Here is a 14,337-nt window from a genome sequence, read left to right as displayed (position 1 = left end):
TAAAATGCGCACGAGGGCTATGACACGGGCGTGACAGCGGCGGGGGGAATGAGCAGGGAGGTGCGACCAAAACTCTTATCGTGAGACGGCTCGGGGATCCTCTGCCGCTGGATGTGCTCTCCGCTTACCCTGAAAAGCCGTGCCCGTGGCTAGCGAGGCTACCGCTGAGCCTTATTCTCCGAAGCACAAGATTCCATCGTGTGGCCCACCACCCCGGCGACTGGAGCCCTTGGTACGCACCGGCAGAACGCGGCTGCGCTGTGCGGGCAGGGCGGTGCCTGTGTGACTCAGGCGCTGCCATTTTGAGTGGTCGGTGCTGGCCGCGTAGCTTCGGTCCGCGCTCGCTCCCGTGCCGAGCTACCGGCGCACACCGCGGCGCTGCCACTCACTGCTGCCGGCCGCCTTCGAGGACGACCCGGGACCGCCTGGGCGAAGAGAAGCTCACATTAGCTCTTTTATCCGTCTTCTGTCCGTCCCATCCGCCGCTCCGGGATCTCTGTGCCCACCGCCCTCCGTAGGAGCTACTAGCGCAGAGACCCGTCGCCGTCTCCTCCTCCTTCCGCTGCTGCTGTCGCCGCCGCCTCCTCTTCCTTCTCCTTTTCCTCTCTCCGCCACCATTTCCCCACTCCCCGGCACCGGGGCGCTGAGCTAGACTATGGGGACCAGACTTGGGCTGCGCAGCGGCAGAGCGGGCGGCCCGATCACCGTGTCTACCGCAGCAGGCATGGGGGGGCTCCGCGGCTTCGTGGCTTTATCTTGACATGGCTCCTCTCCGTGCTGCTAGCAGCGCCGCCGCCTCCACTGCTCCTCCTGCGCCCGCCGGCTGCGGGTAGCGAGCGGGCCACGGGCTCGGTCTCTTGTCTGAGTCTCTCAGTCTCTTGCCTAAGTGGGGGGGGAAGTTTTGTGAGGGGTTGCTTTTTTGGTTTTATTTTCCTTTTTTCCTTTCCTCACGAGACGAGGAGGGGGGAATACTTTTTCCTCCCTTCTCTTAACTTGGTCTGACGAATTTCCTAACCTAAAAACTTATTAACCCCGACTAATCAAACACCAGGGGTGGGGAGAAAATGTCTGGAGAGAGGAAGAAAATAACTTGATAATTGGGGTTTTACTTTTTGGGGGGAGGGTATTTTAGAGGTTTAAAATCGCAGCCTAGAGTTGCAGGTTTTTATTTTTTTAAACCTCTCAAAAATTTGACACCAAAAACCTGTGTTGCAAGAAAAGCAGGAGTAAAACTCTCCCATGTTTCCCAAGTCGTGACCATGAAGTGAGAGGGGAGACCCAGTCCTCCTGCGGGGTGTCCCGCCGCACTGGGCACAGGCCGCCGGCCTGCTTGCTGCAGCCTCTGCCACTCTGTGTAGAGAGAGGCCTAAGGAGAAGCGAGAAGCGTTGGCCATGCACAGCCTCGGCTAACCGTGCTCGCTGTTGAGCGCAGCAGCAGCTGAGAGAGAAGGATCCGCGGGGGGTCAGCAGCCCAGGAAGCGTGTGAGGTGCTGGGGGATATAGAGTTCTCCCACTGGTAAGGAGCCTGGGTTTGGGGCACTAATTTGAGTTTAGTCTCTAGGTGAGATAATACTGTCCCTTAAACCCCTGCCCGCCCCTCATTTATGGCCATCATGATCCCTCTTCTCTTTGGCAGCAGTAGCCGCAGGTCAGTGATGTGCTTGATGATGAGCAGGATGAAGTTAGAAATGAGTCCGCTGTTTTTTCTCTTTGCTCCCCTGCAAGCCATCACTGTGTTGTCTGTAGCTGATTTTGTTGTTGGCAGAGAAATGTACCTCCTAGGATGTGCACTTGTCCTTTGCACCCTTTTCTCTGCTCTCCACCAAGTGTAATAATTCCGAAGGGGGGAAAAAAATAATAAGGCGGGCAACATAGCAGTAGTGGAAGGCTGAGAAGAATAATAATCAGAATCATGGATCTGGCTGGGGTAAAACGCAATTTGTAATTTCAGCTTCACTTTTTTTTTTCTTTTGTAAGCAGAGCAAAAGTACCCCCCTCCCCATGGATTGGGCTTGTGCCAGTTGCTTTTTGTTGTACACATAAATTGTGATAACGTTTGTTGGTTTTTGGTTGGTTTTTTTTTTCCCACTTATTCCTGCAGCTAAACTGTTAATTTTTTTTTTTTTCTTCAAAATTCTTAGGGGTTTTTCTTCTTGGTTTATTGCAAAATCCCTTCTCCAGCCATGGCTGGACAACTACTTACTTTGTTCCTTGACCCCACCGAAAGGCTATTTTCGTAAAATATTGCCTGAGGTGCGGTTTTGGGTTACATTAGCTTTTTATCTGTTTAGTCCTATTAGCAGGAATCAAACAACTTGTTTCTGTTGTACTTGAGTCTTACGAAAAGGTGCCCATAGTTTAGCGACAGTTTCCAAAGGCTTTAGTACCACCTGTTACAAAATGGGGGACCCAAACTCCCGGAAGAAACAAGCTCTGAACAGACTTCGTGCTCAGCTTAGAAAGAAAAAAGAATCTTTAGCTGACCAGTTTGACTTCAAGATGTACATTGCCTTTGTGTTCAAAGACAAGGTAACTTAGCTTTAATCTTTTCTTTCATCCTGTTTTGTCTATTGTGATGGATATTAACTGTGCTGTGTGAAGTCTTGCTACCCGATTGTATTTTATGGTTTATCCTTAATAGATTCTATTTTATTTTTATCATTTCTCTTTTAATCACCAAATTTATTTAGCTTGTGTGTGTCATTTTGGCTTTTAACATATTTGTAGGCTTGTAATGTGGAGGTGCCAGTGCCACGTTAAATGATTACTTGATAATTTCTGAATTGGGTAAAGGTTTTTCAAAGTTAATATTGTAATGTATTGAGCCTAATTGGAGTGTGAATTGTGTAATTGCTGGCTGTGAACAGTTGAGTTGAAAAGGGAGATCTGCTTGGTTCAATTGCTAAAGTAGCTATTTATCTGGTTAAAACAGAAGGGCGGACCTGGCAGTTGAAGAGAAGGGTTGCGAAATGCAGTATTGAAATGGCCCAAATGTGCAGGCATATGTGAACCTGCTGCTACCGTTTTGAAACGGAGCGGGGAAGCAAAAGAGGAAGTCCTTGCTTGGCTGCTTTTGCTGCTGCTGAATGCTGTGTGTGTGGGCCAGGGTGGGGAGCCTGGTGATATTTCTAAAGCCAACTACAGACCCACAGTTTTAGGAGAGTTTCCGTCCACAGATGGTGAAGAAAAAAGTAGGTGCTTGCAGTAAGAGAATGTGCTGAACAAACGATGAGGAAGATTGAAGCAAATGGTAGCAGAGTTCATAATGAGCAAAGTGCATGTAGATGAGCACTGAAACTGTTTAATCCCTTCAAATGTATAGGTTTTGCATTTGCTTTAATAGCTGTGTGCTTTTTAGTGACGATTGTGCTCTGAACTTTAATTGAAAAAATTACTGAATTCTTAAGATCAATTTGCTTTTTGTTCTTCAGTTCCACTGCAAACGAATATAGTGGCATGTAATTTCCTCCTACTGTCACAGAAATAGAAATATGAATGTTTAAGCAGTAGTAACAGTTAGGTTTTCTTAGATTATATGACTGTAGTGGTTTCAGCTGGAGCATTAATAGTACTTTCTGATTGCTTTGTAGAAATTAGTTGCAGATGCCTGTTTTAAATCCTACAGAATTTGCTTATAGTGAACTGAAGATGTCCATCAGTGCCAGTTTGCTTAAAGTAGGCGTTTACCTCAGCCTAGCTTGGTTGTCACATAGTTGCCCATTATGTATATTCTGGCCAGGGGCTTGGGGGGTTACTTGATAAAATATGCTTTGCCTGTTATGTAGTTCTTAAATAGGTCAAGATTTCTCATGAGCTGTAAGCTATAACAGGTATTGTCTGTTAAAAGCAGATATACGACTAAGCAATTTTGCATGCAGCAGAAACTGTTCTTCCAAATTCCCTGATAATGTTCTGGCCTTGCTTGAGAGAGGCTGAGATATTTGTAGTGACAATAAAAGTTAATTAGCAAATCAGAATAGTCCTCCTAAGGTTATGACTTACAGCTAACTTCAGATTGGACCTTGGTCACGCAGTTACCAGATGTGGCTTTGAAAGACTGTCCTTTTCATAAAAGTCCAGCTTTAAAGTATTGCAAAGGGGGAGAAAAGTGTTGCTTGATTTGCAGAGGACTCTTGGTCAGCCTGAAGTAATGTATTTACATGATAAAAGGGCAGTTCTGTTCATGTTTAGATACAGCTTTAGTGTATGCAAGATTGTTGTCTTTGGACACTACAAAAACCATGTTAATTTTTTTATAAAAGTTGTTGCACTGATTCCATTTAATTTCTAAGTTTTGCATGTACGTTTTAGTGTTGTGTTAAAGTCCTAATTGATGTGATGTGCACTTCAGATGTGAATGCTAACAGAAAATCCTGACAAACTGTTACCTATAGTTGCATAGAAAGGATTATCATCTTCATGTAACCTGTGCTTCTTTCAGAAGAAAAAGTCAGCGCTTTTTGAAGTGTCTGAAGTAATACCAGTCATGACCAATAATTATGAAGAAAATATCCTGAAAGGTGTGCGGGATTCCAGCTATTCTTTGGAAAGTTCCTTAGAGCTTCTGCAGAAGGATGTAGTACAGCTTCATGCACCCCGCTACCAGTCTATGCGCAGGGTAAAGTTACTCTTTACACTTGCTGAGTTATACTTTCCAATATTGTGCTGCTCTTTGTGGCTCTTAAGGCTAATCCTGCTTTTGGGTTGGTTTTTTTTTTAATCTCTTATGCTGCATGAGGGTTTCTTCTTGCCATCCTTGTTCTTTAGGTGTAGTGTTAATTATTGCAACAGCTCTTGCTGCAGAGCTCAATGGTTTTTCATTACAAATACTGGAAGATAGTTTTTGCTAAGGTTTTCTTAGAAGTTCCTTAAAAGGGAATTTATGTTAACTGGATACTGATACTAAATTTCAGTGGAAGGTAAGGAAGACTTTTAGTTGGTCTATGAGTAATACAGTTGGAGCATTGCACAAATACGGTAATAAATACCACCTTTCAGTTCTGTGCTTGTTTCTGATCTGTATTTTTTTACTAATGGAGGGAATCTGACTACAGAACTTTGCTACTTACAGGATGTGATTGGCTGTACCCAGGAGATGGACTTCATTCTTTGGCCTCGTAATGATATTGAGAAGATAGTCTGTCTCCTGTTTTCTCGGTGGAAGGGATCTGATGAACCCTTTAGGCCTGTTCAGGTAATTATTTTTGTTTAACTTCATTCAGTGACTTGCACTTGGAGGGGAGAATAAGTACTCTCTTAACCAGTTCGTTGGCAAGTTACGCATCTTCTGTAGATGCTAAAGTGCACTCTGTTCATGAAGCAGTCAGTGTTTTGAATGCCAAATTCTGTTTCCATCTTTATGCATTGTTTTTTTAGCACTGAAGCTTGTGACTGAAGGATCTTTGCAAATGGCATCTTTGCAGGTGCATGAATGATGTTAGTATGTGGCTTTTAGTACAGTTGAATCTTTCTCTAAGCATGATGGTGTCATTAAGGTTTTCGGAGTATCCCAAGTTGCTGTATTTTATTAAAGAGAATCTGAGATGGATGGAATTCTTGCAGTATGATTTTTACCTTGAAATAAATTTCAAACATTTCAAACTTTTTTTTTTCAGTAGCTAAATTTAGCTGTTTGCATTCAGTTTTTTGAACATTTGTATGTATTTTCCATGCCAGTTCTGCAGTAGTAGTTTGAAGCAATGTGCTATATTATTGATGCGCCAGGAGTTTCTGCCACAACAAGCTAAATCCAGTTTTGTAAATTCAGTTGATGTTGTACCTTTGAATTGTTAGTACGTCATTGCAATAAGTGATGTCAGTATTGGCAGAATGAAACTTGGGAGTTCTTTAAATTGTGCTAGGAGTCAAGTGTGCTGTCATCTCTGTGGTCTCCAATTTCTGCTTTTCATAGACGGGAGAAGGAAAGAAACAGAACTGGTTGTAAAGCACCAGATGGGAGGAAATCAGTTGGTTAAGTGTGAGCTTAAATATTTTATTCCCTCATTCACACAATGCAGGCCAAGTTTGAATTTCATCACGGTGACTATGAAAAACAGTTTCTGCATGTTCTGAGCCGAAAGGACAAGACTGGAATTGTTGTCAACAACCCTAACCAGTCAGTGTTTCTCTTCATTGACAGACAGCACTTGCAGGTAATCACAAAATGCTTTTTCTTCTGGGGAACATCAATGATCTTGCTGCAAAATGCTGAGGTAGAAAAGTTGCTCACGCATTCATGCTTGGATTTCAACAGTCTCAGAGAAAACTTGTGCTATAAATAGGATTAATACATACAAAAATGAGCTTTTTTTAAAAGTTTTAAAATAGGTTTAACAGTGGTTTGAAAAAATTAAAAATTGGCTTAACCTGGGTGATACTATAGAAATAATTCAGGTGAAGAATGAACAGAATAGTGAAAATACTTTAGGTATTAGATGTAAGCCTAATAGTGAGTTCAGGCTGTTGATAAAAGTGAAGCAGTGGCTTTTAAATGCCCGTATTCTTCCGCAACCAATGGCATGTGAAGGATTGGGTTTGCTGGGCATCTGCTTATTAGTCTTGAGTTAACTTTAATGTTTAATAATTTTTTGTCTTTGCCTTTAGACTCCAAAAAACAAAGCTACAATCTTCAAGTTATGCAGCATCTGCCTGTACCTGCCACAGGAGCAGCTCACTCACTGGACAGTTGGTACCATAGAGGATCACCTCCGTCCTTACATGCCAGAGTAAGGTTCTGGCCAGCAAAATGGGGAAGATCACAGAATGCAGCAGTGGATTTTCACTTTCCTCACCACTTTATTCTTTCAGAATTTAGAAGAAAATGGACTCATGTTCAGAACACTATACATTGTGAACCTTGATCATCCTGGATTATTTTTATCATTTGTATCTCAGAACTTTACAATTTTTTTTAGATGTTTTCTGCATGGACCTTGTGAAAGAGAGGATGCTCTGCACCTTCTGCACTGCATCAGCATCTTGCAAAAATGTGAAGGGACTGTACACTGAAACAAATATATCTGAAAGCACGAGGTGATCATTTGTGGTGGTGTTCCCATTTGTGCTGGTCATGCCCCCTAACATCTGTAATGTTAACCATCAGTATTCAGAGGGTGAGAAGTGAATGTAACGGGTATAAAAGCCTTACAGCTTTGCTGTTAATGATTGTATCAAAGAGCACTACCAGTCATTTTAATGAACAGAAAAGTGGCTATTACAATAGGAAGTAAATGCGGGAAAGAAATCTGTCTTTAGAAAAAAAGGCATCTCATTTAATGTGTAGGCCTTTCTTGCCTCTTTTATTTTGCTGGGCCATGTCTTAAGTTTACTGGCACTTTTGTTTTGGATCTCTTTCCCCAAGTTGCTGTATAACTGTATGAAGTATTCTTTCAAGTTGAGTGCATTTGTATGGATGAGGCAGACCTGGAGTCTGAAGTTGCTAAAGCAGCTAAAAATAAAGTAAAATAATAGCTGCAGAAACAATGTTGGTAGAGGATTATTTTTTCTTGAGAGTTGAGACTTGTAAACGTGCAGGTGAACTGTGCAGGAAATACTGGTTTCTAAAACATTTCTTATGGAAAACCCATCGAGGTTTTTGTTTTGATTTTTGTTTTTTTTTTCTTCTTCTGGATTAGGTGTTATAAAACAATGTAAAATAGTGTTTGGAGTGTCAAAAGTTGGTTCTGACAACATTTTAAGATTGTGCAATGATAAAAGGAAGACTACTGTATAGTTTTGATGACAAAGAAGGCTCTGCTTAAGGGTTGAGTACTTTACTGGAGTAAAACTGCATAAGCCTGCTCCCTTTGGGTAAAACTAGTGCTTACCTGTTTAAAACTTGTATTTAGCTTTTATTTGGAATTGGAAAAAAAATTGGAACTTAAATAAATTAGATGAAAGATGACTGGCTGTATTTATGGAAATTCTGTGAACTGAATTTTAGTAGTCTTGCATCTTGACAGTATCACCCACTACGAACACTGAAAATATACAGACTTTTAAATAGTATTAACAAAGATTAGTGGCAGAGGTGTTCTTACACATGTGAGTGAAATGTTTGTTTTGAAAAGTAGCTGTGAAACATATAATTAGCGTACTGTTGTATAGTGATATGCCAAATGTATCACTGACATACTGTTGTACCATTATATTGTGGATATTTCTAGTTCTTTGATCATAAAGTCCTCCAGGTTAAACTGGAGCACCCTAGAAAAAACACCACCTGAAAGCTGCAGCTTCACTCTAAATGCCTTAAGTCACAAAGAAATATCTTGAAAATGCTGCTTCACAGAATTTGGAGACTTTCTGGAATATTTAGTAATCAACATACCTGCTATAATAGTACTTAAAATTTCCCTTCTTTGAATGACCTGTAAGACAAAATACCAAGCGTTCACATAAAGCTCAAGATGGGTTTGTAAGGTCTTGTATGTTCATGAGTTTGGATTTTGCTTTCCAAGTACAATCCCTCTGTTTCTTAATGTGTCATTTTGGACATCATCTCACAGCAGTGAGAATATGGTTGTATTTATCTTGGTTAGCAAAGGAAATTACAGTAGTTCTTGCATTAGTTTTCTTCATTCTGGTTTCTCTTAGCAGCCTTGAGGTGTTGGCCTGAATGGCTGCATACAATGCTTTTTACATGTTGATGAGGGTAAGATTTAGCATCTTTGAAAGGTATCTTTCTTCGCTTAAGCAGGATGATTTCTGAAGGAAAAGTTTAAGCCTGAAATTGTCCCACTCTTTCACTGGAGCTTCTAGTTCAATCTCAGAATATTCTATTCAGTTATTTCAGCAAAATGCCCTTCAGAAGTGAAGGGGAGCAGTTCACAATACCTAAGCTTTTGGTTTCAGGCCCTCTTGGCATCAGCTTAGTGGCTTTTTGGTAGGCTTTCTTCAGAGCCTAGAACAAACTAATGTTCACAAACCAATTTGTGACTCTAAACCAGATTAGTTGGTTCAGTGAAGCTGTTTTTAAAGAAAAAGCTCTTTTATAAGACAATTTTGGTTACTACCTACTGTTGTGGCTCTTTTGGATATGCTAATAGCAAGAATTGAAATATGCTCTATCTCACCTGAATATGGGAGTTTTGGCAGGCTACTGCTTAAGGATTTGTCATGTCAACTTGGCAAGTGCCAATGGGATTAACTTAGAGGCAGCAAAACGAAGCAGGCAGATGCCCATTAAACCTTGCATTGAAAAAAAATGTTGATGGGAAGCTTGTGCCAGGTGCTTTCCAGATAACGAGGAGAAACTTCTTAAGTGTCATAGCCTGTACTTGGCTGTATAGTTTCCCTTCATTTGTCAGACCTCTTAAACTGCACAAGTGGTATCAAAAATACAGCAGGATGGATAGAACCGCTTGTACAAGCGTTGCCCAAATGTAATAGGTCTGTAGCTAGTTTGCCGTTGATATGCCTTTGTCATATGCCTCAGAGCACAAAATGCTTCTCAGAAGCTATTTTGTTACACTAAAATTGCTGTGTTGATAGATCAGGCACTAGAAACACACTGGGGCTATGGATGTTTCTCTTGCAAAAAGAAATCGGTTACTCAAAACTTCTACTGACCTTTGAGCACTGAAAGCTTTAGATGAAGGTACTGATCCCTTGCTACAAGTTGATTATTTGTTTCTTTTTTCATATCAGAATGTTAAGCCTATTGGAAACAAAGCTGGTGGAAAGATGGTAATTTTGCCAGTTTCAATTTTCCAGACTTCTAAAAGCGTATCTCTGAAAGACATACTTGATCCTCTGCTTTTTTTGTTGTTTGTAAATACGGATCAGTCTTCACTACAGGTAGGTGCGCTGGTCCTTGTGAGTGACGGCATCTCTTTGTTGGTGTGTTAAGGCATAATGTATTAGCTTTAAAATTACTTTCAAACCTACTACAAGTGCCATAGATTCCTGTTGCTTGTGCATACTCCTGGCTTGAGAGCTCTGCAGGCGTCTGTCCCTGCCTATGCCTGTTTTGCTGCTGGGAGAACATGGTGCTTTCTGGTGCTCATCACATGCAAAGTCTTTCAGTTACTCACAGTTAATGAACACCGTCTCCTGTTACATCTGGATCTCTAGGGCTGAGAATGGTCACTTAAGGGGGTTTTTTGCTCCTTAAGTGTGAGATTACTCTAATGCGCTGTTACAGGCTTCATTTGAGACTACATTAAGATTCCTGCTGCTAGCACGGTAGCTGTTAGAGACGAGAATTACTAGACTACATTTACATGCATTAAGCAGATACGTGCTGTGAGTTCATTTAACTGCCATTTTCTTTTATTAGCCTGGAAAAGCTTCTCCCTTTTTATCTTTGCACTTACTGCAGCAGCAAATTTGGAAGCTGCATAAGCTTACAGATCCTGGAACAGCTTTCTGAAATGAAGCTGTGAGATAAAGGGTTTTAATACTGTCTTACAAAAGGGGAACAGTTTAGCGTGGGTGTTTGAAGAATAGTACTAGCCTCAGTGGTGTTTATTCTGCAAGTCCTTTAGTGGAATTTTTCATTTGGATAATCTTTACATGTAAACCACTCTTTCCCTAACCATAAAGCCAGTGTTATTACTTGTCCCTTAGTATTGCTAGCACACAGAAAGGATATTTCTGTGTAGGGTTTGGCTTTCATTCTTCCTGTCAGGAATGCTGAGGAAGAAATGGTAGCTCTATCTAGAGCAGTAGGTGCTGCTTCCTGATAAATGCACCGCAGTTCATCATGAAGCTGATGAGACAATATGGATGTGGTGGAAGGGTGCAGCAGCTCTACATGTTAGCTGAGGCAAGCGAAGTGGTGAACATAATTCCTCTTCTGCATGGCTGACTGAAATGCTTTTTAGGGCTGAAGTTATCTATGACCTACTTCTGCTTGGAAAGGATTTACATATGGAAAGGTCCCTTAATTTGAGCACAATTACTTCATGCTAGAGCACCCACTCTACAAGCTGTTTTTCTGCACTCTTGAAATCTACCCAAGCAGCTACTGCTTCCAAGCAAAACAAATCAAAGATTAGACGCCACTACAGTGGCACAGCGAGGCACTGGTTTGGTGAACAAAAGTTAGTTGGTTGGTTTGTTTTCTGGAGGATAGCCAATGTGTCTTATTTTATTAGAGCTTGCAGGCAATTTACTCTGGTTTAGGTGAGAACTGCATATGCTGCAGTGTCCCACAACTGAGGCAGCTTGGGACCAGGGGATCTGGCAATAGCAGTTATTCAGTGCATGTGTTACAGAATCACAAAGTAGTAACTGTCATCACCTTGTTCCTGAGCACTTGAGTAACACAGTAGGAATCAAAGTAACGTTTTTCTTCATTGCCATGGCCACTGAGGTAAGGGAGAGGTTTTGGGAGTCTCTCTGCTGTTCAAATGGATTCTGCAGATACAGAATTCTAAAATGGTTAGTGATAAAATACAGTTGGAAATTTTTCTGTATGCCCTCGAAGTGGCTCAGAGCCAGTCAATGAAGCTGAACAGAATTAAACTGCTGTTCAGAACAGTTACTTAACAGCCTAGTTCTCCCTAGTTGCTTCTTCCTGAGAGCTGGAATCCTTAATGACTATATCCCTCCTCACATCACCTTAATCTATGGTGTGTGTTTGTCCTGTATCTGGACTCTTGGTTTTAAATTCCAGCAGGAGCAACTCTGTCCCAATTCCTCATTGTCTCAAGGGCTCTGTATTGCACAGTTGTACCCTAGTGCAAGTATCTGGGTGTCTGTCTGAATGTACTTGTGCAATAGCAAAACCAGCATGGAACACTTGGCTGACCCATGTATTGCATGAAGGGAGAAGCTACAGTTACTTTCACAGAGACCCAAACTGTGCCACCACATCACATATCACTATGTGAAAAGTGTGGCTCTCCATAAGGACAGAACTCTAGGCATCAAGGAGTACAGCGCAGGTGTTTGGTATGTTAAAAAAATAAAAATACTAGGAGAAAAAAACCAGAGCACAATATAGAAGGGATGGTGTCATTTGCATCTGTAAGATATGGAGCTTACAGATGTCTGTCACTTACTGGATATATAACCTCGTGTAAGACGCACAAGATTGTCTCATCAAGCCACTTTATTTCCTTGCTTGTAAGGGAATTATGCTTAAATTTGCAGTGATAGAACCAGGTCAGCTCCGCAGGAGATTATTTGTTCTGATGCCAGGTGGAGCTGTGTACCATTTGTCCTTAGAACAGTAATTTTTTCCCTTACTTCAAGACTCAGATTTTTCAACATGTAGATTAGGGTGAAATCAGTAAAGAACAATTCCAAGCATTAAGCTTGATGATTGACAGTTTACTCCCAAAGCTATGCAAGCTCAGTGGCAACAATTCCTTCTAAGATCATCTCCAAGCCTAAGTTACATTGTGAATTAAATTAGGTCAACATGCTGCTGCTGGTGGAGGAGTAACAGACAAGGTTGTCTTAATCAGTTCAATGAACCATTTTAAAATAACTGGCCTGAATAATAATGCTGTCCCTCTTATTAATTAGGTGGCACTAAAACACTGTGCTGAATAGTCTGTTAGAAGGGAAAAGAGAATTCACTTGTTACTTCAGGAAAGGGTTGTTCTCAGTTTCCTCTCAGCCTAAGACAATCCTTACCAGGCTTGAAAGGGAACAGGAGGATACTGTTGTTTCCCTGTTGAGGTTTGCTGCTCTTAATTTGCCTGAACACTTTTAAATTGTAATTATGTAGATATGATGAATGCTCAGTGATAGAATGGGACCACTTAACTATGGTAGGCTCCCAAGGCAGCCAGCTTTGATTGAGGGAAGTCATGTGAAGTTGCAGTGGGACAGTCACACAAGGACAGAGAAGCCCCAGCACACAGAGCTGAGAGCATTCAATCTTTTGGCACATATTTGCCACCTCCACTGTTCTCCCCCTCTGCCTTTTATTTCAGATATTAGACAAAATCCCTCTTGTGTCCCAGTGGGGTTTGTAGTAGCTGGGGGAGCAGTTTTAATCCTCACTTCCATTTCCTTGCACCCTACTACATGGATAACCTAGGGAAGAAGGCAGACAGTAAATTTAAGAATGAGAAAAAGACGACTGGAGATGGCAGAACATGTTAATAGGAAAACAACTAGAACAGCAATTGCTAAACCACTTGGTGTGTCCACATGCTACGACAGATCTTCTCTGTCTGCTCATCCTAGTAATTGTAGAGGAGCTGGAGATATTTAAGACAGAATAGAGCTCCAGGCTGTAAAGTGAGAGACAATTTAATAGAGTGAAGCATATCATTCTGCTAAGCAGAAAAGATTGCTCCTGCAACGAGTTGCTCCTGTAATCTTCAGGGAACTGCTTTAGCAAAGCACTGTGTTTCTATAAATAGGAATGAGAGATGATTTTAAGCATGAGTGCAAATACTGGGGAAAAATAATTACAGATGCACTGCTGAGAGAGGATGCTGCTATTAGTTCAACTACCCACAGGCATGTAAGGCACGTAAGCTTCTGAAGACAGCCGCAGAGAAAAAGCCTTGGTGAGAACATATATACCACAAATAACTGTTATAAACTCGCAGCTAAAATATGTGCTGATTGCCTAAGCCCACTGTAGGTATTTCTTTAGAGAGCTTCCATTAAAGGTTATCAGCTGTATCACTTGTTTGAAAAGTCTTCTGGAGAGTCTGATAGACTGGTAATCTTGTTCGACTTCATGCTGAAAATCAGTCTGCATGAACAGGTCACTTAACTCATGGGAAATTATTTCTTAGGTTTAGGAATGCATAAAAAGTCTGCACATTTGATAACAAAATTCAAAGCACTGAAGACAATGAGTCAACTTTTTGTCAACAATGACAAAAAGAATTCTGCATGCCCTTTAGTAGTGTAGGTTAACTTTTTCAGATCTTCCACAAGAGACTAAAAACTAACGTCATGGTTTATGCAAACTTGCACTGCATATATAGCATCACTGTTTTTATTGCACTGTGATAGCCCTGCCAGGGATCGTTTGTCATCAGTCTGAAGAAAGTGGTTTAACCTGTCCACAACAGTGCATGAGGAGACAAGTTTTCAGCTGAAGAACAGCAGCTTAACTGTACCACATTCAACCCAGGTCAGGCAATCTACAGCCTTAGCCTGACGAAAGGCTCAGCCAGTTTGATATGTCTCTGAACTGATGATATTTAAACAAATATAGCCAGAACTCAGGTAGTTAACGGTGAAAAGCCCCAGTGACATAACTGCATTTTCACATTCAGGAACCACAGGGGGATGATGACATTCAGGTGAATTTGCATACAAGGGTTCTATCACGCACTCTCTCAACCACTCCATGATGGCAAGCTTTTATTCAGTGCAAAAAGATTACAAAACTATTAAATGATCTTTAAAAAGGTA

General features: G+C 41.4%; 1 protein-coding gene across 1 annotated transcript; it reads left to right on the top strand.

Annotated features, from left to right (window-relative positions):
• The first annotated feature begins 273 nt into the window (after positions 1-273).
• On the top strand, positions 274-7,903 carry CUNH6orf62 (chromosome unknown C6orf62 homolog). The gene is made up of 5 exons (XM_061364737.1): positions 274-2,529; positions 4,442-4,618; positions 5,072-5,194; positions 6,018-6,152; positions 6,604-7,903. The coding sequence occupies exons 1-5, from the start codon at positions 2,401-2,403 to the stop codon at positions 6,727-6,729; spliced, it is 690 nt and encodes a 229-aa protein (XP_061220721.1). The 5' UTR covers positions 274-2,400; the 3' UTR covers positions 6,730-7,903.
• The last annotated feature ends 6,434 nt before the right edge of the window (positions 7,904-14,337 follow it).

The sequence above is a fragment of the Neopsephotus bourkii genome, unplaced genomic scaffold (genome assembly GCF_033783945.1).
Source record: "Neopsephotus bourkii isolate Nb327-2 ecotype Australia unplaced genomic scaffold, CSIRO-AGI_Nbou_v1 NB_1248, whole genome shotgun sequence".
NCBI lineage: Eukaryota > Metazoa > Chordata > Aves > Psittaciformes > Psittacidae > Neopsephotus > Neopsephotus bourkii.
The sequence above is the reverse complement of the archived record's forward strand: the minus strand, read 5'-3'. Positions and strand labels throughout refer to the sequence as shown.

Bases quoted from the DNA above. Each gene is read 5' to 3' on its own strand.
- CUNH6orf62 (XM_061364737.1), top strand. From the start codon at position 2,401: ATGGGGGACCCAAACTCCCGGAAGAAACAAGCTCTGAACAGACTTCGT. The intron at 5,195-6,017 runs GTAATTATTTTT...CACACAATGCAG, and splicing joins AACCCTTTAGGCCTGTTCAG to GCCAAGTTTGAATTTCATCA. The intron at 6,153-6,603 runs GTAATCACAAAA...CTTTGCCTTTAG, and splicing joins TTGACAGACAGCACTTGCAG to ACTCCAAAAAACAAAGCTAC.